This window comes from Scyliorhinus torazame, chromosome 8, assembly GCF_047496885.1.
Source record: "Scyliorhinus torazame isolate Kashiwa2021f chromosome 8, sScyTor2.1, whole genome shotgun sequence".
NCBI lineage: Eukaryota > Metazoa > Chordata > Chondrichthyes > Carcharhiniformes > Scyliorhinidae > Scyliorhinus > Scyliorhinus torazame.
In genome coordinates, this window is record NC_092714.1 from 115,259,565 (window position 1) to 115,283,377 (window position 23,813).

General features: G+C 46.9%; 1 protein-coding gene across 4 annotated transcripts in view; it reads right to left on the bottom strand.

Annotated features, from left to right (window-relative positions):
• cnksr2a (connector enhancer of kinase suppressor of Ras 2a) overlaps positions 1-23,813 on the bottom strand; it is an 842,905-nt gene that overhangs the window by 568,372 nt on the left and 250,720 nt on the right. For all 4 annotated transcript variants that reach the window (XM_072514072.1, XM_072514071.1, XM_072514073.1 and 1 more), the window contains exon 3: positions 21,879-22,081. In XM_072514072.1, the coding sequence (XP_072370173.1) occupies positions 21,879-22,081 (203 nt within the window). The remainder of the gene's footprint in view (positions 1-21,878; positions 22,082-23,813) is intronic.

Here is a 23,813-nt window from a genome sequence, read left to right on the forward strand (position 1 = left end):
TATGTGCAGTTTCTACTTCCTGGTTTGCAGTCAATGCAATTTAGTGAGGAATTTTAAAATATGACTAGTTGAGTCTCTCTGCTGCACACAGAGGGTGCTGCGCTGGCACATATTGTGAATTAATAAAAATTCTCTGCTGTAATGGCCCTTCCTGTTTATTCACTTATTTCCTCTTTTTCTTTTTTGCCGTTATTATTTTGATCCATTGGTGATTAATGGACATCTTTAAGTCAAGCAGCAGAATTCATAAGTTACAGGAGAGAATACTAATTCCTGCTGGTTTGAACAAGAGGCTTCAAACTTGTCAGCACCAGAGAAAGAGATGGGCTGGGACTCAGTTTGATTGATTGGCTTGGGGGGGGGGGGGGGGGGAGAGAATTGACCCAAAAGACTGTACTCTGCCTGGTAACCTTTGGTGATTGGATCCTATCCCAGTAGAATCCTTTTCAGAGTCCCAAGGAGTTTCAGTTTGATCCTGAAGCACAAAGCCCAGGTCCTGCTACTCTCTCTCCTCTGTGCTTCTCTTCAGAAAGCCTGTGAGTGCTGTTTTCTTGGAACTGCAGAAAACCCAAATGAATGAATCTACAGAGAAGACTATTACAGGCTGCAGGCAGGGACTTTAAATTGCAAGCTTGCTGTGAAGGAAGATATGCTAAAAACCACCATCTGAACCAAAGACCTTTTTCTCACTTTTTTTAAAATTAAAAACCCTTTCTTCCACTCAGTGTTTGTCTGCCTTGTGTGTGTGTGTGTGTGTGTGTGTGTGTGTAGATGGTGGAGGGCAAGTTAAAATGGAAAGTTATGAATTACTTAATAGTTATTTAGTTGAATTCACTGCCTATTTCATTATAGTTCCTTTTTAAATAAACAGTTTTTAAACTTACAAACCTGGGGTGAGATTCTCCGACCCCCCGCCGGGTCGGAGAATCGCCGGGGGCTGGCGTGAATCCCGCCCCGCCGGTTGCCGAATTCTCCGGCACCGGAGATTCGGCGGGGGCGGGAATCGCGCCGCGACGGTTGGCGGGCCCCCTCCCGCGATTCTCCAGCCTGGATGGGCCGAAGTCCCGCTGCTAGAATGCCTGTCCCACCGGCGTGGATTAAAACACCTCTCTTACCAGCGGGACAAGGCGGCGCGGGCGGGCTCCGGGGTCCTGGGGGGGGGGCGCGGGGCGATCTGGCCCCAGCGGGTGCCCCCACGGTGGCCTGGCCCGCGATCAGGGCCCACCGATCCGCGGGCGGGCCTGTGCCATGCGGGCACTCTTTTCCTTCCGCCTTCGCCATGGTCTCCACCATGGCGGAGGCGGAAGAGACTCCCTCCACAGCGCATGCGCGGGGATGCCGTGAGCGGCCGCTAACGCTCCCGCGCATGCGCCGCCCGGAGATGTAATTACCGCGCCAGCTGGCGGGGCACCGAAGGCCTTTCCCGCCAGCTGGTGGGGCGGAAATCAGTCCGGCGCGGGCCTAGCCCCTCAAGGTTAGGGCTTGGCCCCCCAAGATGTGGAGGATTCTGCACCTTTGGGGCGGCGCGATGCCGGACTGACTAGCGCCGTTTTTGGCGCCGGTCGACGGACATCACGCCGATACTGGAGAATTTCGCCCCTGGTGACTCATTATTTATTGGTCAGCCAAGGGTCAAAGTCTTCGAGTATTTTTCGAAGAAGTTTTGGTTAATTTACTTTCGTTGTGACTCTGGGACATCCCTGTCTGTGAAGTGAACAGTGAAAGCCATTCCTTTGCCTCTGAGGGCAAAGTCCGGGACAATAATTTAGGCATTGAAAATGCCGTCTCAGAATACATCATGAGGTAAACATTATAAAAGGCCTCATGGCTACAGACGATCATGGTTCACGAAAAGTATTTCATGCTTGAAAATAATAAATTATCCAGTAATTTTGAAATAGGATCTGTTTTTGCTCTGAGAAAAATTTGAATTAACGCAAAATTAAAATTTAGTGACTGATAATATGTGCAATATTATTTACCCATTTATTAAATCAAATCGCTTAAGAGCCAGGTAATTTTCATCTTACCCTGAAAACTCCTTTTCTGAAATAACTTTCTAACTAGTCCAGAGAATTTGGAGTTTTTGTTTAAAATCTAGATATTACAGTTAGCCAAGATCATGTGAAATCGCTGAGTGGCACATTTCCCCCATGCACTCAGGAAGCAGAATAATAATAACAACAATAATATTTTTATCGTCACAACTAGGCTTACATTAACACTGCAATAAAGTTACTGTGAAAAGCCCCTAGTCACCACATTCCAGCGCCTGTTCGGGTGCACAGAGGGAGAATTAAGAATTCTCAGCTGGTACGGGAATTGAATCCGCGCTGCTGGCCTTGTTCTGCATCACAAAACAGCTGTCTAGCCCACTGAGCTCCCAGCCAAACTACAGACGTTAAATCGGAATTAGATTATAGGCCTAGGGAGACCGGCAAAACTGATGTGAAAATGCTCGGAGAAATTCAAAATGTAATTATGGATAGGTTTACAGGTCGGAGTCACGATCTACCGGCTGCGTTGGGCTGGACGAGAATCCGTGCAAGCTGATTAGATAGGGAGGGGACCTGCACCCAGTCCCGGAAGGGATCAGGGGTTCGCTGTGGCCAGGCGTGCCTGTGCAGGCCAGGGTCCCCCAACACAACTGGCTCACTGGATCACACCCTGAGAGAAGGCAGGAGACGCAAGAGTGGTGTAGGTCTGGAAGATTTGAGGTTACCAGGGTGAAAGCCATAGCCGATTGTCAGTCAGGTGGCCAGATGCCAGAGTGGGTGGCAGCAGCAGCATCAACAGAGGCTCGAGGTGGTAGCCCATGTGCAGGGGTCCACCCACATCCTGAGGTCCTGGCCACCCACTAGGCCAGGGAGAGATGCAGAGAAGAAGGCCAGTGATGGCCCAAGGTGTACAGGCACGCTGGTCGTTTGAAGAGATGTTGGACAGCATGTGCCGCAGGAAGCTCCTCCTCAACACGAGGAAGGTGTGGCAACAGCGTTATGTCCTTGCAGACTTGGCACCACGTGGAAAAGGAGGATACTTGCTCCTGGTGATCGTCAAGGTTACCAAAGCCCTGAACCTTTATACCTCGGGTTCATTCCAAGACTCAAGCGGGTATTTGTACCGGTATCCTCCGGCAGCTGACTATATAAACTTTAACCTGGACCAGACCCCTCAAGATGCCTGGGCAGCAGGATTCTCCGCCATCACTGGGATGCCACAGATAAAGAAATAATAGATGACACGATTGTCACCTTGTGTGCACCGAGCGGTTCAGGAGCACTCTTCATAAACAGGAAGTGGTTCCAATCAATGTGTGTGTGACCACCACCTCAAGATCATGCACATGTGCTCATGCTTCCCGGAGTGTGTGTGCACGACAGCTACATCCTGGCACAGTCAGAGATCCCCGGCATTTTCAAGGGACACCCCAGGATGACTTGGGGGATAAGGGGTACCTGCTAGCTACCGATGATGCCCTCCCCCCCCCCCCAGTGCCCTCTCAGTGATCCTATATCTGCTTAACCCTCCATGCTCTGCTGCTATGTCTAGGTGTGTCCCCAGGATGCACATCAGAGGTGGAGGCAGCCGTTGATAGTCTGGCTCCATCCTGGCACCAGCTTTCACCCTGCGTGTCATATTGCTGTGCTCCTCTCTTCTGCGCCTTGCCTTTCCTCCCCTCCCCCATCTGCTCTTCTCCATTATGTGTGCTCTTGTCTGCTCTCCTCAGTGTCCCGTTCCCCTTTCCTTCTTGGTTACTATTGGTTTTGAACAGGTCTTGGAACAGGTTGATGAATAGTGTCCACGCTTTGTGGAAGCCCCCGTCCGACCCTGGGATGGTGCATTTGATCTTCTCCAAGTGGAGAAATTCTGACAGCTCTGACAGCCATTTTGCAGCCATGGGTGGTGCTACTGATCACCAGCTGAGCAGGATTCTCGGCATGCAATTAAGGAAGAAATAGCCACGGCATCGGCCCTCTTCCCCAAATGTAATTCTGGCTGGTCCAATATCCCAAAGACTGCCACTGTCGGGCACGGCTCCACCCTCACCCCCACAACCTTCAACATCGGCTCAAAGAAGGCTGTCCAGTACCCGTCAAGTCTGGGGCAGGCCCAGAACATGTGGGCGTGGTTGGCTGGGTCTCCCTGGCACCATTTACACTTGTCCTCCACCTCTGGGAACAACCTGTTCATTCGAGTTCTGGTTGGGTCTGCTCTGTGCATCACTTTAAACTGCATGAGGCTTAGCCATGCGCAGGAGGAGGGGAAATTGGCCCTACGCAGTGCTTTGCTCCAGAGTCCCCAACCCACTTCCGCCCAAAGTTCATCCTCCCATTTCTGCCTAGCTCCATCCAGTGCTGTCCTTGCCCTTTCCAGAAGTCATCCGGAGATGTCCCCACAGATCCCCCTCTCCTTACTGCCCGTATTTATGAGCTCCTCCAGTGCCCCAGGGCCCTAGGGTACCTCATAGTCTCCTTGCGGAGAAAGTGTTTGGTTTGAAGATGCCCGGGTTCCTGTTCTGTCGGTAGCTCCAGTTCTTCCATTGTTCATCTAGAGTCGCGAGTCTGTCCCCTATGCAAAAGTCCTTGATCGCTAGGTTCCCCCACCTGTCTCCATTTAAAAAAAAGATGGCGTCAAGCATGGCTGGCGGGAATTTGTGGTTACCGCAGATGGGGCCATGGAGGACACCCCAGTTAAACTGAAGTGCTCCCTTATTTGGTTCCATGTCTTTAGTGTGGCTACCACCACTGGGCAGGATATGTATTTTGACGGGGGGAGGGGCCGCTGTGGCGAGGGCCCGGAGGGTCATTCCTTTGCAGGAGGACTCCTCCAGCCTCAACCATTCCATGTTAGCCTCTCGTATCCATCCCCTCACCCTCTCGGCTGTGGCTGCCCAGTGTAGTATTGCAGCTTCCGCAGGGCCAGGCCGCCCATGTATTTCCTCCTTTGCAGTGTAGACTTGCGGATCCTTGGGTTCTTTAATATTAATAATCATCTTTATTGTCACAAGTAGGCTTACATTAACACTGAAATGAAATTACTGTGAAAAGCTCCTAGTCGCCACATTCCGGCGCTTGTTCGGATACACAGAGGGAGAATTCAGAATGTCCAAATTATCTAATAGCACATCTTTTGGGACAATGTGGGAGGAAACAGGAGCACCCGGAGGAAACCCACACATGGAGAACGTGCAGACTCCGCACAGACAGTGATCCAATCCGGGAATCTAACCTGGGACCCTGGCGCTATGAAGCAACAGTGCTAACCACTGTGCTACCACGCCACCCATCTTTCCACCCCACACAAACACCATGATCATTTTGTCTATCGCTCGGAAAAACGCCGTGGGGATGAAGATCGGTTTTGATCTGAACAGAAAGAGGAACCTCGGCAGCACTTTCACCTTGGTCGTCCATACCCTCCCCACCAGGGAAATTGCATCCCATCTCTGATGGTCGTTTTTGACTTCCTCCGCTAGACTGGACACATTCCACATGTAGATCCGTGTCCCGTCATGGGCTATCTGGATCGTCAGGTAGCAAAATTTGCTTTGGGCTAATTTGAATGGTAGGCCCCCCAGCTCAGTGACTTCCCTGCTCAGTTCACTGGGAATGCCTCGCTCTTGCCCTGGTTGAGTTTTAGCCCAAGAATGTGAGACTTCCTCATTCTGGTTGTTCGTGGTGTACCGTCTATGGCCTGTGAGGTTTTCTGGCTGAAGACCTTGTCAGCCCAAAGTCCATGTCCAACTTTCATGTGGGGCGTTGGGCACGGCCCATCTCCAACCTCACATCTATGTAGTGTGGAGCGTGGCTGGAGATGACTATTGCGGAGTATTCCGCCCTTACTATTTCTGGAAGCACCAATTTCCCCACTGCAAAGTTGTCAATACATATGTCCACTTTATGCACAAGCGAAAAGAATGAAAATCCCTCCATACCGAGATGTGGGAATCACCATGGGTCCACTGCCCCCATCAGCTCCATGAAAGATCCCAGTTCCCTAGCCATGTCCGTCTTGTTCCCCATTTTGGGATTTGGCTGGTCCTTTAGTGGGTCCTGTACACAGTTGTAGTCACACCCCCCCCCCCCCCCCCCCCCCCCCCCCCGCCCCCACCCCATGCTCTGTCAGGAAATAGAAAATGCTGGAAAATATCAGCAGGTCTGGCAGCATCTGGAGGGAGAGAGAAGAGCTAACGTTTCGAGTCCGATGACTCTTTGTCAAAGCTAACAGACAGAGAAAGTGGGAAATATTTATACTGTGGAGTGAGAATGAAAGATGAGAATGAAAGATATTCTGCTGTGATTTTCCAGCATTTTCTCTTTCGTTTCAGATTCCAGCATCCGCAGTAATTTGCTTTTATCTCATGCTCTGTCAGTGTGTGTCAATGTTGGGAATTTCTGCCATGGTTTTTAAAAATGAAACTCGTGTCATCCCAGTTGGCCGCGTATACGTTTACCAGAGCTACCAGTGCCCTGGACAGGGCACCGCTGACCATGGTGTACCATTCCCCTGGGTCCATAACCACCCTTGTCAGCATAAACACCATCCTCTTGCTAATCAGTATTGCTACTCCCTGTAGTGATCTGTATATCTGTTGGTATGTAAGGCCATGATGTGGAGATGCCGGCGTTGGACTGGGGTGAGCACAGTACGAAGTCTTACAACACCAGGTTAAAGTCCAACAGGTTTGTTTCGATGTCACTAGCTTTCGGAGCGCTGCTCCTTCCTCAGGTGAATGAAGAGGTCTGTTCCAGAAACACATATATAGACAAATTCAAAGATGCCAAACAATGCTAGGAATGCGAGCATTAGCAGGTGATTAAATCTTTACAGATCCAGAGATGGGGTAACCCCAGGTTAAAGAGGTGTGAATTGTATCAAGCCAGGACAGTTGGTAGGATTTCGCAGGCCAGTTGGTGGGGGATGAATGTAATGTGACATGAATCCCAGGTCCCGGTTGAGGCCGCACTCATGTGTGCGGAACTTGGCTATTCTGTTTCTGCTCGGCGATTCTGCGTTGTCGCGGGTCCTGAAGGCCGCCTTGGAGAACGCTTACCCGGAGATCAGAGGCTGAATGCCCTTGACTGCTGAAGTGTTCCCCGACTGGAAGGGAACATTCCTGCCTGGTGATTGTTGCGCGATGTCCGTTCATTCGTTGTCGCAGCGTCTGCATGGTCTCGCCAATGTACCACGCTTCGGGACATCCTTTCCTGCAGCGTATGAGGTAGACAACGTTGGCCGTGTCGCACGAGTACGTACCACGTACCTGGTGGGTGGTGTTCTCACGTGTAATAGTGGTATCCATGTCGATGATCTGGCACGTCTTGCAGAGATTGCCATGACAGGGTTGTGTGGTGTCGTGGTCACTGTTCTGAAGACTGGGTAGTTTGCTGCAAACAATGGTTCGTTTGAGGTTGCGCGGTTGTTTGAAGGCAAGTAGTGGGGGTGTGGGGATGACCTTGGCAAGATGTTCATCGTCATCAATGACGTGTTGAAGGCTGTGAAGAAGATGACGTAGTTTCTCCGCTCCGGGGAAGTACTGGACGACGAAGGGTATTCTGTCGGTTGTGTCCCATGTTTGTCTTCTGAGGAGGTCGGTCCGGTTTTTCGCTGTGGCGCGTTGGAACTGTCGATCGATGAGTCGAGTGCCATATCCCGTTCGTACGAGGGCATCTTTCAACGTCTGTAGATGTCTGTTACGCTCCTCCTCGTCTGAGGGGGTTATGTAAGGGGTTAACATCTGTAAGAAAGTGCTAGACAACCACTAGTTAGCAGCACCAGATCTATGTATATAAGCTACACTCAGAGGAGATTCCCACCTCTTCGTATCAGGAGTGACTCGTGAGCAGTGTGTTAGAGATATAGCTTAGTGAGCAGGTGTAGTTAAACATTATATATACTTATTCTTATTTATCAAATCTTCAGTTATTGTTGTAGAAGAGTGAACAAACTCGGTTATTTATAATCGTTACTCAATAAACAGTATTTGCTTAATTTACAGACTGAGAGTTTTACTAAACATCAACCATCAGACCGTTCTGGAAGTAAGCAAAAGAGTAACAAGATATTACTATAATGTAATATAACACTTCCCTCGCCCTCATACCATAACATGAGTGATAGTCTGTCTCATCCAGCCCTTCCTTACCCGCAGTCTGTCCTTCTCATTCACGTGTATCTCTGGCGGGAAGACTGTCGGCTTTCAAACTTCTTAGATGGGCAATGACTCTGGATCTTTTCACTAGGCCGTTAAGTCCCCTGACATTCCACGTGATAATCCTGGTGGGGGATTTTAGTCCCCCCCCTTCCTGCGGGATCAACCATACTTACCTAGTGGATGCGTCCCTGCACTCCAGGGTTCCCCTTTGTTAGGGGGTTGTCCAAAATGGCCACAGTCGCCGTTCCCACCATGAGGCCAGGCCCCTGCACTCTGGGGTTTCCCTTTGTCCAGGAGGTACCCAACATGGCCGCCAAATGTGTGTATGCCATGTGGGTGCGCTCCTGCACACCGGGGTCTCCCTTTGTCCAGGGAGGTGTGCCACGTCCCGCCTTGCTGTCTTTATTCCTGTGCTAGCTATCCCTGCTAGTGTGGTGGTGTCCTCCCAAGGACGATCTTACCCCTATCTTATGCCCGCTCCCTCTGCCTATGCCTCACCCTCACCTGCATCCTGTTGCCCTCGCCCTTCCCTGTGACTCGGTCTTTTTGATCAGAGCGAGGCAGCACAGTCCTGCGCAAACATATCATGTGTCCAAGAAGGCTCTATCTCTTTCCTCCTCTGTTCAGCCTTCATCGCTGCCTCGCCTGCCCCTTGTCCAGGCCGTTTGATCCAACAAATTTGTCCGCCTCCGCCGGGGTGTTAAAGTAATGCTCCTTGTTCTGGAACATGGTCAGAGCCTGGCTGGTGTTGCCTTTTCTGTGACTCTGCTGTAACTATGGCAATCAGTGAGGTTGCCCTCCTTTCTTTTGATATCTATATTCTAATGCTCAGAGTCGCCAGCTATCAAATGATACCACCACAAGGTTCAACCAGCTATCGATCAAAGAGCCAAACACCAGTTAGTTAGTTCAAGGTCAAGGGTACTTTATTTACACACAATTAATCATGCAACATAAACACTACTAGTTAACTACACCTATCGACTAAGACAACCTGTACTTAACTTCAGGCACCCGGCTTAGGTCAGAGGAACAGTGGCTGTTGTTCGATTCTGGGTCTATCGGGTCTGTAGGAGTAACTGCTGCTCAGCTAGGCTCATCCGTCTGGTAGTGGGCGTTGAACTTGGACTTGCTTCTGCTGGTGCTGCGATCGGAGATGGTCGGTGCAGAGGCGCCAGGTCCAAAAGAGGACGAACGCATGGTGGACTCTCTTCTTATGCTTGGGGGTTTTTGCGCTCTATTGGGCGGTCCTTCAGTTTGGACCCCACGAATTGGGTGATCCCTGATCACGATGTTCGATTTTGAACCAATACATGGGCGGGTGCTTGGATGGCTGGGCGTGTCCCAAGTGGTCACCGACCCTGTTGTTTACGCTTCCCTAGCACAGGGAATGGTGCCAAAATGTCCGGGACTATACCGGTCGCTCAAGTACCAGTCCTTTGTCTGACGGAGATGGGCCACCAAATGCTAATCGGTTCATCAAATGCAAATTGGGCGTGTTTCGATACCGTCTGGATTCCCCACTCGCAAATATACATTTCAGGCTCTGAGCCTGCCTGAATCTTGCTTTGTCCATTTTACCCACCATGCTTTGCGAGCTTCTCTGTTCCTGGTTGTAAGTGGCCATCCCAGATGGCTACACTGGGAACAGCATTCAGAGTCTTATCCCGTTCTTACAAATCGGCCCTGCGTTTTGCAAAGTCCGACCCAATGTCTTGATGTACCCGGATTTTGTGTCCTTCCCAGATACTTGCCTTGGTTTGTCTCACCCACCTCAGGATCCTCTCACGAAGCTGTGCGATGATCGCCTTCGATCGTTCCCCAGTCTCGGGTTTTGGTCTGAGTGACCTGGGCGTTCTGTCGATCTCCGGGGCATTGGGAAAGCTATCTCTCCCGACTAGGTTGCCCAGCATTTGGGCGATGTCGCACGTAGGGTCCCTGCCCTCAATCCCCTCTGGCAGGCCCGCAATTCGAATGTGCTGACGTCGGGACCTTTTCTCTTGGTCCTCGACTTGCCCTTTTCAGCTCCTTTGGGCCGCCACCGACCTTATGGCTTCTGCCTCCAGGGCGACGATCCAATGTTTTTTCCAATCCATGGATCATTTTGTCTTGCGCTTCCACCTTCTTCCTCAATCCATCGATCGCTTTTTGCATGGAGACCATCGCCTCTGTAACCGCCACCTGGATTTCAACCTTTATCGCCTCTTTCATTGCGGTCAGTTCCTCCATAAGGAATGGCTTCCATCCGGAGATGTGGGGAGATGGGGGTGGTTGATGCTCGTTCATCGGTTCCCCCCTCTCTTGGGTGGCCAGGGCCACCTCGCCTCGGGGGCCCGCTGGCTCGTCCGCCTGTTGCTCATGTCCTTTTCCACCACTTCTGCTATCCCTGAGACCTCTTGAACTCCTGTTTGCTGTAAAGCTGGTTCTATTCCTTTCCTTTCTCGGTTCAGGTTGAATTGCTTTCAAATTTTTGGGCAAAATTCACCTAAAAGTGCCTATTACATTTTGGTCGGGAGGAGAGCCACTTGATGTGCGTCCACTCAGCACATCGCTGTCAGCGGACATCCCTGTGACCTTTGATGCCCCTGGCGGACGTCCTCTGGAGGCCCTTTGGCTGGAGGGTCCCGGACGACTTGCTGATTACACATGCCTCGCATTGCCACCCTGTTCCACATGCTGACTCTGAGATGTGCCATTATCAGGAGGGGAGGACACGGGAGAATTAGTGACCACCACCATCACCCTGTAGTGAGGCTCCATGTTGATCTCCAGCGCTCCCGCCTCTTGGTAGGTACTCATAGAGCCCTGGGGATCTCCATGAGATGGAGGAGCAGTTGGAGTGAATTCCAGAGGCCCCTGCATCATCTGGCCTTGCCAGCACTGTCGGCTCTCCATTGCCTGCACCATGATGTCATTACCCTCAGCAATACCCCTCTGTGACCGGGCCGTTCTCGGCAATGCCCCAGCAATGTCCATTTGCATCTGGGACACTTTCCCCAGTGACTGGGACATGCTTTCGAGTGCCTTAGCAGTGCCCCACTGAGATGGGACATGCTCCTCAGCACCCCGGCAAGGTCCACCTGAGACTGGGCAGTCTACAGCGACTGGGACATTGCCCAGAGCACCTTATCAATGCCCACCCGAGACTGGGCCATGCACCACGGTGTCTTGGCAAGGTACACCTGAGTCAATGGCATATCTTCCAGCATCCGGGACATGCAGTCGAGGCTATCAGTCATCGCCGTCACTGACTAAGCCACGCCTTGGACACCACCATTCATGCTGCTGATATCAGGCTCCAGACCCTCCTTTGTGGTCACCACCCTAGCAGTGTTGGCCTCGGTGCCACACATTGCCAGTGTCACTCTCTGCCTCTGTAGCCTTTGGGATGCCTCCAATTGGCTATGGACCCGTTGGAGTGCCACACCCTAGCATCTGTATTAGCTCCAGGATAACCTGGTCCGAGGCTCGACATCTGACTGGGACACAGCTGGGTCCTGGGATGCAGCAGATATCTGACTGCAGTCTCTCCTGGTTGATCCTGCCACCACCTTATGTGCATCAGTAACTGTGAAGCGCTCACCAAATTGTGCCCCAGAAGCCTATTGCCCAGCAAGTTGTCTGTCTCTGTGTGGTGGAAAGTGGGGAGACCAGTGGTGACACATCGATGGTGGCATCTTCAAGAGCTCTCCTCCGAGATGTTCTTTTGGAAGGTTGGAAATGCTGCTCCCCCTCGTTAGCTGGGTGCGGTCTAGGCGAATCAGTTGGTGGGACAGTAATTTCTGACATGAAGCCTGTGGGCATCATTACCGGCCCTAATTGACATTAGATATCAGTAGCAGTCTCGTCAGGTCACCTGCCAGAAGGCACCCAAAAATTCCCGCTCGCTACCACATTTTGAAACTTTTCCGTTAGATCGTGCCCATTGTTTAACTTGTTCATGCTGTTAAAAATGATGCTTTTGGGTGTACGTATTGGCCTTGAAACAGGAAGTACAACAGTGGTCAAAAACAATTTGGTGAAACTATTGGAACATATTGATTGGTTCATTTTGCAATTGGTCCTTTATCCCCGACAATGCCGATGGCAATCGTGTTATTGCCAAATCAGAATTACGAGCTGATTATTTAAGCCAATTATTCAAGTATGACAGACTGGCACAAAAGTCCATCAGATTGAAAGGCCAATGATTTTCACCTTTTAACTTTTGATGGTGTACTGCAGGAGAGTTTACAGAAAACAACAGACCACACTTGATGATACCTTTTATGCCTCGGTGGAAAGGGGTCATATAAAGAAATTTTGAACACCTAGAATTCAAGACTTGTTAAATCTTTTCTAATTGACAGGTCGGTATATTGAAGTTTTTAAAAAATTACTTTAAAATCTAACAGTTTATTCTTGGGAGTCGAACGTTAGCAAAGCTCGTAACACACAGCTATTATCATAATTATCATACTGAAACCACCACTAAATAGACAGGTCCTCTTAAAGATGGTAATGATCGACTGTGAAAGATTTTGCAATCTGTGCATACAGCAATTAACATCCATTAAAAGTACAAAACTCCACAATTACATCTAAAATAGGCTAATTAAATTCAAAAGTTGCTTTTATAGATCAGAAGCTGTTTGGTTTCTGGAAACGGAAACTATAAAACCTGAACCAATTAGTCAACCAAGAAATCGATGCATATGACAAACAAAAGTGGCACAAGCAATAAGGGGAACTATGGAAAATGCATGAAAATAACCATGGGCAGACGGTGGAATATACTGTGTTATGTAACTTCAGAACCTATTTTTAGCAATGAACAAAAAAAAAAACTTTACTCTCTACTCTGAATCATACTTGTGGTTTTGCAAATGTTCGAATACTTTCCAGGGCTTATAATCATGCAACTTAGCAATGCCCCAAAGGTATCGCCCTGCAGTTTGCTTTGGTGTAAAAAAGTAATAAATATGCTTTAAAAAATACAATCACATTTTGTGAAATAAAATTATGCTCGTTTGTGGGAAAAGATGTTTAGAACTCATTGGAAATCACAATCAAATTATCCAATCCGCCTTCCTGATGGAACAAAACACTTCACAGGGAAGCATAAAATACTCTGTATATTTAGTGGGAGAGAAGAAATGAATTGCACAAACAAGACTCGGTTGTTCTCAGAATAGCTTTACCAAAAAGAAATAAACAATCATAATTCTATCTGAGCTATGCACTGATCTACAGCCTGTAAAATATAAAAATTATGAAGTATGCTGAGATGTTGTCTTCAAAGGACATTGTATAAAAGGATATGCCCAATACAACATAATAGTAACTATTCAAGGGCTTTTTATTCAAATTAAGACACTTGTACACGGGCAAACTAAAGGAGATTGTCTTTATGGGCAGACCAGTCAATGACTTTGAAGTTTTTCACTTTCATATAAATGCACATGTATAAACAAATACATTTTTGAAACATTACACAAATTATTCAATAGTAAAAAAAGACAGCTGTATTTCCATGTGAAAGAAATTTGATTTTAATAAGATTATAGAGATTATAGGCAATCCTCAGACTTGCAACATAACTGGTTCCTGAAAACCACATCCGAAGTCGAAACTTCGTAAATCGGAACCAATTTTCCCCACAAGTACAATTTAAAATTGGGTGATAAGTTTGTATACATGTATCAATGTCCAATCCTTCGGGTTTTTTTGTGTATCTGCTTGGTGGTCTCAGGTGGTGGTAGGTCACTTTTCTGAAGCTGTTAGTCCGCCAACAAGTCACTGTAGGAGACTAAACCACATGGGCAGCATGGTGGCAATGGGTGGCACTGTGGTTAGCATTGCTGCCTGACAGCACCAGGGACCCAGGTTCAATTCCAGCCTTGGGTCACTGTCTGTGTGGAGTTTGTGTGCTTTTCCCATGTCTGCATGGTGCTCTGGTTTCTTCCCACAGTCCAAAGGTATGCAGGTTAGGTGGATTGGTCATGCTAAATTTCCCACTAGTGTCAAAAAAGGTTAGGTGGGTTATTCTGTTACAGTGATAGGGTGGGGGCGTGGGCCTAGGTAGGCTGTTCTTTCAGAGGTTTGGTGCAGACATGATGGGCCGAATGACCTCCTTATGCACTGTAGTGATTCTATGATGAGCTTATTGTGGTGCTGGCATACTTATAGGGGTGTCATGTTCATGTAAATGGGAGGTTTCTCCACTTCCACGGGCATGTTTGGGGTAGGTGACCCAAAAGTGTAAAAAATGGGTGGTGCAGAATGTTGAAAGCGGCATTGGAAACAGGGTGCAAATTTATAAATGTCCTGAGTGCAGTTCATTGTAAATCGAAAGTCATAAAGTCGAGGACTGGCTTTACGAACATGAATACGACTGAACAGCTAAAGCACAGAGTATGTTGTATATCAAACACAAGCCATTCACAGCACTACCATTACTGTAGCATACTGTGCTCATCACTCGCAAAACTGCAAAATTCAAAACGTGCTTGTGCCACTTTATCATCTGCTGGCTAAAAAAGTTCACTTTTTGAGTCAAAACTTTAATAGCCGTCAGTGATCAACTGCAAACAATCAATGAGGTAACCACCCACATTTCATTTAACTTGATCTTCATCTGTCAATGTTATTGATCTATTAATACCACTGAGGTTATCGATGAGAGCAATGGTCATGTCATTACCTGCACCAGCAGTCTTCCACAATTATTTTTTTTCAAAGGTTTACCAATTTCAGAAGTGGGTTCAATAAAAGTGGGTTTATCAAAACTAGAATAAAGTTGAAAACTATCAGTACGACTTGAAACAAAAGCTATTGAAAACTTTATGCCCAAATTTTGACTTTTAATTGATGCATAATTAATTTCCCGAGTGTAACAAAACAATCAACAGCAGTGACATCTACACCCACTCTGCAAATTTACTCAATTTAGTTTTATTGTGGAATTTCAGACAGCCTAATTTTAAGTGGAACTTTCAAAGTATTTTTCTTAAGGCTCTGGATTAAAGCAATTTACAGGTATCGTCCTGAGAGATATATACATTTATAAGGAGGGAGCATCTGTGGTTTCCAAAAATGTTGGATACATGTAAAGGCTATAGATGTCAAACAATTTATAGGGCATTTATCAAATTCTCGGACCTTGCAACCAACATCGGTGATAATGTTACTCGAGCAATGGTGGTGTTACTCTCTCGTTAGTGGTGTTGTTATGTGAGAAATGTGTTACCAAAGGTTGCCGTTGAGACCAAGTTTATTCATCTGCAAACCAGATGCTGGAAGAAAACAAAGCCCACCCTGGAGTCGGGGGCTGGAATTTTCCAGTCCCCTCTGCTGCAGGTTTAATGGTGGATGAGCCAGGGGAGGGGCAATGTGGTAGGAAATTAAAAATAATTTTCCTGTTGGTGTAAAATGATGGTAGGGTCTTGAACTCTCGCCTGCCATGGCGGGTTGCCATTCCTGCAAGAGGCTGGCATGAAACCAATTTGCCTCCCATGTTAAGAAAACAAAGGTAGTTTGAAGGGATTTATATTTGTATTGGTAAACATTAGAAAGAAGGTACAGTTTTAAGTGGGCTCAATTTAATGTTTCTGTGCCTGGAAGGGTAAAACCTATTGTTAGATTCATGCTGGACAAACGTGTTTGTGTGTGTGGGGGTTGGTTTCAATTCCAACTGTGTTTCTATTGCGCTTAGAGAGGGTTACAACGTGAAGAGTAAAGAGAGGCTGGCAGAAGTAGCAATGGTCGCTTAGCAACTCGGTGCCTTTTAAGGTTTAAAGATTTTTTTTGAATTTAGTTTTAGCAAGATATATTGTAGTTGAAGGTTGAACACCGGGTCTGAACATATCTCAACTCTGCCAGTAGAACAACGACTGGGCAGTGCAAAGGAGCTGCAAAGGGGGCCAAGGAACCAGATGCAGACCAGATAACCAGGGAATTGGGACAGAAAGAATGTCTTAAAAAGAATGAAGTTAAGGGAATCAAACCGAGGCATTGTTCAGAGGAGATTTCAATGGAGATGCAGACAAAGTGTTGTCAGTCAAAGAGACAGCTGCAGTTACCAGAGCTAATGTGGGAAAGCAGACTTCAGAGGTAAATCAAAGGTTTGATGCTATTTTAAGAGTCTGGGAATCGAGAATTAAAGTAATTGTGAACCATTGGTATAGCAGTAAAGACAAAAAAAATCCTAAAATGGAGGTATAAAAACTGGATACTGGATAAATTTTTAAAAGGGGAGTGAAAGCTTTGTTTGAAAGAGAACTTTGGAAACACGTGACTGGAGTGGGGGGGGGGGGGGGGGGCGAATTTGAGAGGAAATCTACAGACATTCAGTTGGGGTCAGAGTGGAGAGTATATTTGACCACATCCAGTCTGTGACCTTAAAGGGCCTTTGTGTTGCTGAGGCCATTGGAGCTTCAGATATACTTTGTAGTCCGTGTTAACCTTAAAATTTGTGCATATTTAAGTTAAAGGGAGAGTAAAGGTATTGTATCATAATCCAACATTTTATGTTTAATAAATGTCTTTTCTTGCTGTTAAAACTAATTAGTGGTCCTGTGACTCCATTCCTCCACACTTTTAAAACAAAAAGTAAAAGTTACAGACTTTTGAGCCAGAATGGAATATTGATCTGTCTAATTATAACACCAACTGGGATCATAACACCCATTAAGTCGATGTTAAGAGGTCCGACCACACGCCCACCACCTCCCAGGCCCCAGTCCAATCGTCCACATCTCCAGTGGGATATCACACCAATGCAGAATACGTCTGGACCAACATGTAGTGTACATGTTAGAACGCACCCGAAAAGTACCAGGACCAACTTCCAGAGTTCGGGATCGAAAATGGAGCCTTCCAGAGACCAGACCCTAGACATGTGCAGCGATAGCTGGTTGGAGCATCAACCATGTGGATCTTCAAGCTGCAGCATCTTCCAGGAGCTGGATCTTCAAGCTGCAGATGGATGGCTGAAGGATGCCCTGCTGTGCGGTGATTGTCTGTGCTGAGGGGTTGGAGGGGGGGGTGGGGGGGGGGGGTTGGAGGGCTGGCGACATTAGACGAGGAGGGGAGGAATGATGAGGTGAGGTGGGACCAGCTGTGGATGCCGAGAAGATGGGAGTTTGGAGGTGGCAGAGGAAAAACAGAAATATGGGGGGGGGGGTTGCTGAATAGGTCAGGCGGCATGGAGCTGGAGGATGGGAAGGGCTCTGCTGGAGTGCGAAGCGGGGAAGGGTTGTGCGTTCAGGTTTGAACAGGTATGAGGGAGAAGAGGGGAAATGGGGTTCAGAGAGAGGAGTCTGTGGTGTTCATTCATTGTGCCCTTGGGGCAAATTCAGGGATTCGGTAATAGGAATGGATGGTGAGGTTTGAAGAAGGTAGTGGCAGCTGGTAGGATGGGAGGGTGAGGGTGCTGTGATGTAGGGGACTTCGAACTTGACCTGCATGGGTTGGAGGATGATGGGAGAGAGTCAAAGAGTAACTGTGGGAGGTCAAAAGTGATACCGAGGGGGGGGGATATCAATGATCATGGAGAGAAGGGGAGGGAGCGTGTGATGGGAGTGGGGGAATATATTAGATTCAACCTGGACTGCCATGACAACCATGACTGCAAGAAATCCTGCTGAGCATCGTAGTGGAGATCCCGAGATGCTACATGGGAATTGGGTCTTCGGAGATGGGTGAGGCAGGTCAGCTTGACTAGATAACTGAACAGGAACCCCAGCTTGTGGCATGCACAATTCCAGGACTTTGGAACAGATGAGAATGTGAAGGGAATAGGCTCGGCCTGCATGGGAGACTTCTTGCACCTAGCTCATAGGGCCCTGTTAAGACCTTTGTCTCTCTGCGCATGCCTAATTTGGGGTGACATAGACCCAGACTAGGCTGTCGCTCAGAAGATGGTGGTGGAGGGCACAAACAGGCTTAAGGACTATCATAAGTAAACCACGTCGGACATGATTAAAGTGCAAGTGTACCATAATTACAAAAGTGAAATAAGTTTAACAATCATAATGCACCCGAACAACCACACGTGAAATCAAAGCTTCTTGGTTTATCTTTCCCAACCACCTTCTACGTATGCCCCCCTGATATCCGCATTAGGGGTGGATGACCTGTTTGCCCTGTTGTCTTAAATGACCTTGCTAGCCAGGAGGACTCCAGCTTACTTTAGCTGTCCTGCTGTGGGGCACATGCTCCTTCTGCATTCGCAGAGAATGAGGCTGAAGTGGTCAGAGACAAGGGGAATTTGGAAAGGCCAAACACCCTCCAAGGTCAAACAATTGGCTTTTCACAGTAACTTCATTTGAAGCCTACTTGTGACAATAAGCGATTTTCATTTCAGAGTCCTGAGTCAAGGTCCCAGGGTTATCCACTGGCCACTCATCTTCCCTGTGGGTGTCTGAGGACTCCTGCTTGACTCCTTTAGGGGAAGGAGCACCTGGAGGGAGGTTGCGGTGCCCTGCTCCGTATCGCATAGCCACTGCGAAAGCTCATGGGTTGCTGCAGTGATGGAGTGTAGATCTACATGAATTCTGGCAGAATCTGCTGGATCAGGTTCTCCATGGCGTTCCCCACCCTCTCCATGCAGACCTTCATGTGTGCACAGGTCAGCACCACTTTATCAGAGAGCTGGCGGAAAGACTCCTCTGCCTCGCATGCCACTCCGTTGAGAGCCTCTGACACCTCAGTCTGATGTTCCCCTGCCTCTTGCTACCTCACCAGCATCTTGGGAATGAGACTTGGATATCGTAGATACCTCTTCTCGAGTAGTCCTCGGTGAGCCGGTGAGCTTGACGGACCCTGCTTCCTCCAGTTGCAGACATGTGTCTGTGCAGTGACCACCAAATTGTGAAACCCTGCCTAAACCAGATCTGTATTCACCAAGATGTGTGTATCTGCGCTGGTGGAGGGTGCAGGTGACGGCTGTGACGCCTCTACAGATGCACTTTCGTCGTCTCCTTCGGGCCTGGAGTCCTTCAGGCCTTGCCCTCTTTCTGCTGGCACCTGTAAGTGAGACAGGAAAGAGGAGTGAGTGAGTGATTGCATGAGCTGCCTCCAACATGGAGGAATGCGTGACCTTCAGGTTAAATGTGATATGCAAGGATCCTAACTGGATAGAAGTCAACAGCCAACCTCTCAATCTCCGTGTGCTCTGTAATGCTCCACCACTGCCAGCTGAGCTGCTCCAAGTCAGTGAAGTTTCTGAAGTCTGACCAGCCCCCTACCATCTTCTCCCCCTCTCTCCGATTATGGCTTAGCTTTTCCAGCACAAAGAGAGAAGGTGGGGTTGAGAGAAATTGGATTTCAGTATCTTTCTCATGCTTTCAGTCTTATAAATAACCCTCTGGTTGATGTACTGCAGCTTGTCCACAAAGGTTCTGGGGCAGCACCTTCCAGAGCAGTGAAAATATACAGATAGAAGAATAAGGCTCACAGAGACATGGCATTAGCGGTGCTTGTTGGTGCCTTCAATGTTTGAGGCTCTTCACCCATCCTGCTCCATCTCTCACACATCATCTGAGCACTGGATTGAAGGGCAGGGATCAACAGTGGACTCTCTACTGGCAGAGTAGAGGGACTGCAATGGAACATTATGAGGCATCACCTTACCACAGTGCCATTGAGGCCCATGACCCTTCTATCATTCATTGAGGCGAATGTGAACAATTGAGGGTTCACTTACCCTGGCTGAATAGATGAGGTCATTCACCCCTTCCTGCGCTGCAGGGCATGAGGCCATAAGACGTAGGAGAAGTAGGTTATTTGGCCCATCGAGTCTGCTCCGCCATTCAATGAGATTATGACTGGTCTTAACTCTACTTTCCTACCTTATCCTATAACCCTAACTGATTAAAAATCTGTGTATCTCACTATTGAACATACTTAACGACCCAGTCTCTACAGTGCTCTGCCGTAAATAATTCTACAGATTCACTGCCTGGTTGAGACCATGAGCACTGACTGCCCTGGAGACTTCCTCGCATGCTGGATTCATCTGTCTGCTCGACCTTCTTCTCCCATCTCTGGATAGTGGACGTCCCTCCTACACTCCTCTTTGTGGGTCAGGACGCCCAGGGAGGCATCAGTGAATTTTGGTGCAAGTCATCTCTGTTCTCTTTGGACCATCTCCTCCGTGAATGTTGGGTAGATTGCTATCCGGATGCATTTCAAACATGGCACCCGGATAGGATGGTGGGGTGCTCGCCATTCAACCCACTCCTCTACGCAAAACATTGGAACCACCCCACCACTGCATAATTAATGAGGCCAGTGTCACGCAATAGAGCACGAGTTCCCACTGACTTCCGCAGTGGGAAACACTCCCTATCCCTATTCCTGCCCACGATGGGACTTAGTCCTGGAATGAAAATTTCCACCCGCAGTTTTGTATACTGGGATACATATCTTTCCACTCCTGTTGCTGGAATGGCAGGACCAGAGGGTCAACATGTAATCAGAACCAAGGGATTCACCAGATATTACAGGTTCTTCCTCGCTTTCTGTTTGTGGTAAGCTTCTGGCTTGGACTGTATTAACTATCACATATGGGCGGCACGGTAGCACAGTGGTTAACAATGTTGCTTCACAGCGTCACAGTCCCAGGTTCGATTCCCAGCTTGGGTCACTGTCTGTGCAGAGTCTGCACATTCTCCCCGTATCTGCTTGAGTTTCCTCAAGTCCCACAAGTACAGAAAGACGTGCAGTTAAGTAATTTGGACATTCTGAATTCCACCTCTGCGTACCCAAACAGGCACCGGAATGTGGCAACTAGGGGCTTTTTACAGTAACTTCATAAGACAGCTGGCTTGTAATGCAGAACAAGACCAGCAGCGCGGGTTCAATTCCTGTTCCAGCCTCCCCGAACAGGCGGCGGAATGTGGCGACTAGGGGCTTTTCATAGTAGCTTCATTGACGCCTACTTGCGACATTAAGTGATTAATGTAAGCCTACTTGTGACAATAAATGTTTATAAAAACAAAGAAATGACTTTGAGCTTCGAACTCAAATGTTCTCTGAGCATTCGTGAAAGTTCGTATTTCTTCATGCTCTGCTTTTTTGTCTTTCCCATACTTTTGAAATCCTGCAAATATTTTAATTACATTCTGCATCTTATAACTGCAGCCTTTTTAACAGAAAGATATTCTGGAATGATAGCATTGTCACATCAAGATTTGCTTTTTCCAAGTTGCTATATCAATCTTCATGAGAAAAAGAAACACTCTGGCATAATATAAATGTATGATGGGATATGCTGCCCGCTTGGAGGTACAATGGGTGAACAGCTGATCTGAGAAAGAAAGTTCAATAAAACCAAACAATATTAATGAACAATATGCTGATAAAGCATTTCTAAACAGGAAATGTTCCAATTCTTAAACATTTCAATCATTGTTGAGGTATAATCATGGATGTAAAATTAGATGATTTCAGCAATTTTATTTATTCAAAACCAGTCCCTTAATACAGTTTCTCTAGAACTTTACATAATTAAAAAGTATCTCAAAGTCATTACTGTAATAAGAATGCCACAACTTGCAAATAGTAATTAAAGATGCCGTTTGACCCAGGAGGGCGTGCAGTATTTGTAGTGACGATGATTGGAAAATTAAATGTCATGGCAACCAAAACTTCCATTGATTCAAACAAGCTGATAACCTTGCGCATATTTAGTTTTAGACTTTCACTTGGAGTGTACAGACAGCTGCATTCTCAGAATTACCTGTCCAGCCACGCCAGAAGACTTTTAGCAGCACCTATGAGATCCACCACTGATGTCAGGAAATCATTTGGCAATCTCCTGGAGGACCTTCCATCATAATGCCCACTCCTCCTTCGACCAGTTATAAAATTCTGCAGATTTTTGGCAGACGCATTCAGTTTGTGGGATAATGTTTTGAGGTTTTCGGTTTCAAGACCATAGTTCTAAAAAAAAAGAAGCACAACTCAAATAATTTTGTGTAAGTCTGTGATTTCATTATGATAATGCACTTGGTCCTAGCAACAGCAACTATACATGGTTCTTCTTAAAAATTGTGTGTTTCTGTACACCCCTGTTCCGCCATTCAAACATAACACCATAATTAATATCGAAAATCAGAAGATATCTTTGTATATGCAAGTGACCTCTCTCTCGAGCAGCTCCATATATGAAAACAAGTTCAGCACAAGTTCTGTTCAGCAATTATGTGCAATTTAAGATTTGTCATTTACTTTTTTTTTTTTTTAAAGTTGTGCATCAACATAATTAATATTTTACTGAAGAGGGGATGGAGCAATTATAATCTTTTCAGGTCCCTAAACAATAAAAGGAAAAGTAGGAAATCCACAAGACTGTCGGGTACAAACTAATTAGCTTTGACATGGGCATGTGACCTACTACTCAATACAACACTTGGGCCATAACTTCTTGCAGAAATTTTTGATATGCAAAACTGAGGTTGCAATTTATGGATTCATAATTACATAAAACTCACAAAATAAACTTTTCACCAGAGGACCCGACAGACAATGTGCATTGTTGCATTGTTATTAACTGCTCCAAATATAGCATTACTCAATGCAATAACATTAGGGCATTAACTTATTGTTCTTTTCTCCTCCTCCACCATCACCGTAACATGCTCTTAGCAACTACAACATGCATTTACATGGTGTTTTTAACACAGAACAATATTCAACGTGCTCCACAGAAGAATAATCAGACAAAAATCAACACACCATGCTAAGGAAAGGAATTTTAGGACACATGACAACATGCTAAGTCAGATAGGTGGCATTCAAAAATGGTCCAAGGAGAAAAAGGAGGCAGAGTGACTGAGTCATGTAAAATGGGAATTACAAAGCTGAGTGTCCAGATCACTGAAAGCATACTTTACAATGGTGAAGGGAAGGAATTCAGATTACATATGGAGCTGCGCAATTCACAAAGGTTTGTGGAAGACCATGGAGAGTTCGCAAATCCAGTGTGCCACCAGTCCCAAGTAGTGACTATCAAGATCATAATAGTTACTGAATATGCACCTACAAATTTGGCATATTTAATGCCTCAATGAGAGCATTTGGAGATTCAGTCCACAAATAATTTTATTATAGTTTGAACTTTTGAGTGTGATTTGAAGATACAAATTCCCTCATTTTAGAGACCATTTAAGTCCAACTCTAATTAAAAATGCTGTTAACTATATTGCCAGCTAGAAAATAGTACAACCAATGAATTACACAATGTATCTTCCCTCAAAGATGAAGCACCAAGTTAATTTTCTTCTGGAAATAATTTTCAAGACACCAAAGCATACTTTTCAAAAGGCATAGATTTTTACAGAGCTGCATCAAATACATCATAAAGCACTTTGCAAGCGATATTACTTTTGGAGAGCAGTGCATGAGTGTATGAATGTAACTATGAGTGAGGCACTTTTGAGGGCAGCATGTGGCACAATGGTTAGCATTGCTGTCTACGGCCTTGAGGACCCGGGTTCGAATCCCGTCCCTGGGTCACTGTCCTTGTGGAGTTTGCACCTTCTCCCCATGTCTGCGTGGGTTTCACCCCCACAACCCAAAAATGTGCAGGGTAGGTGGATTGGCCAGGCTAAATTGGAAAAAAATAACAATTAGGTACTTTAAATTTATTTTTTTTAAATGAGTGAGGCACTTT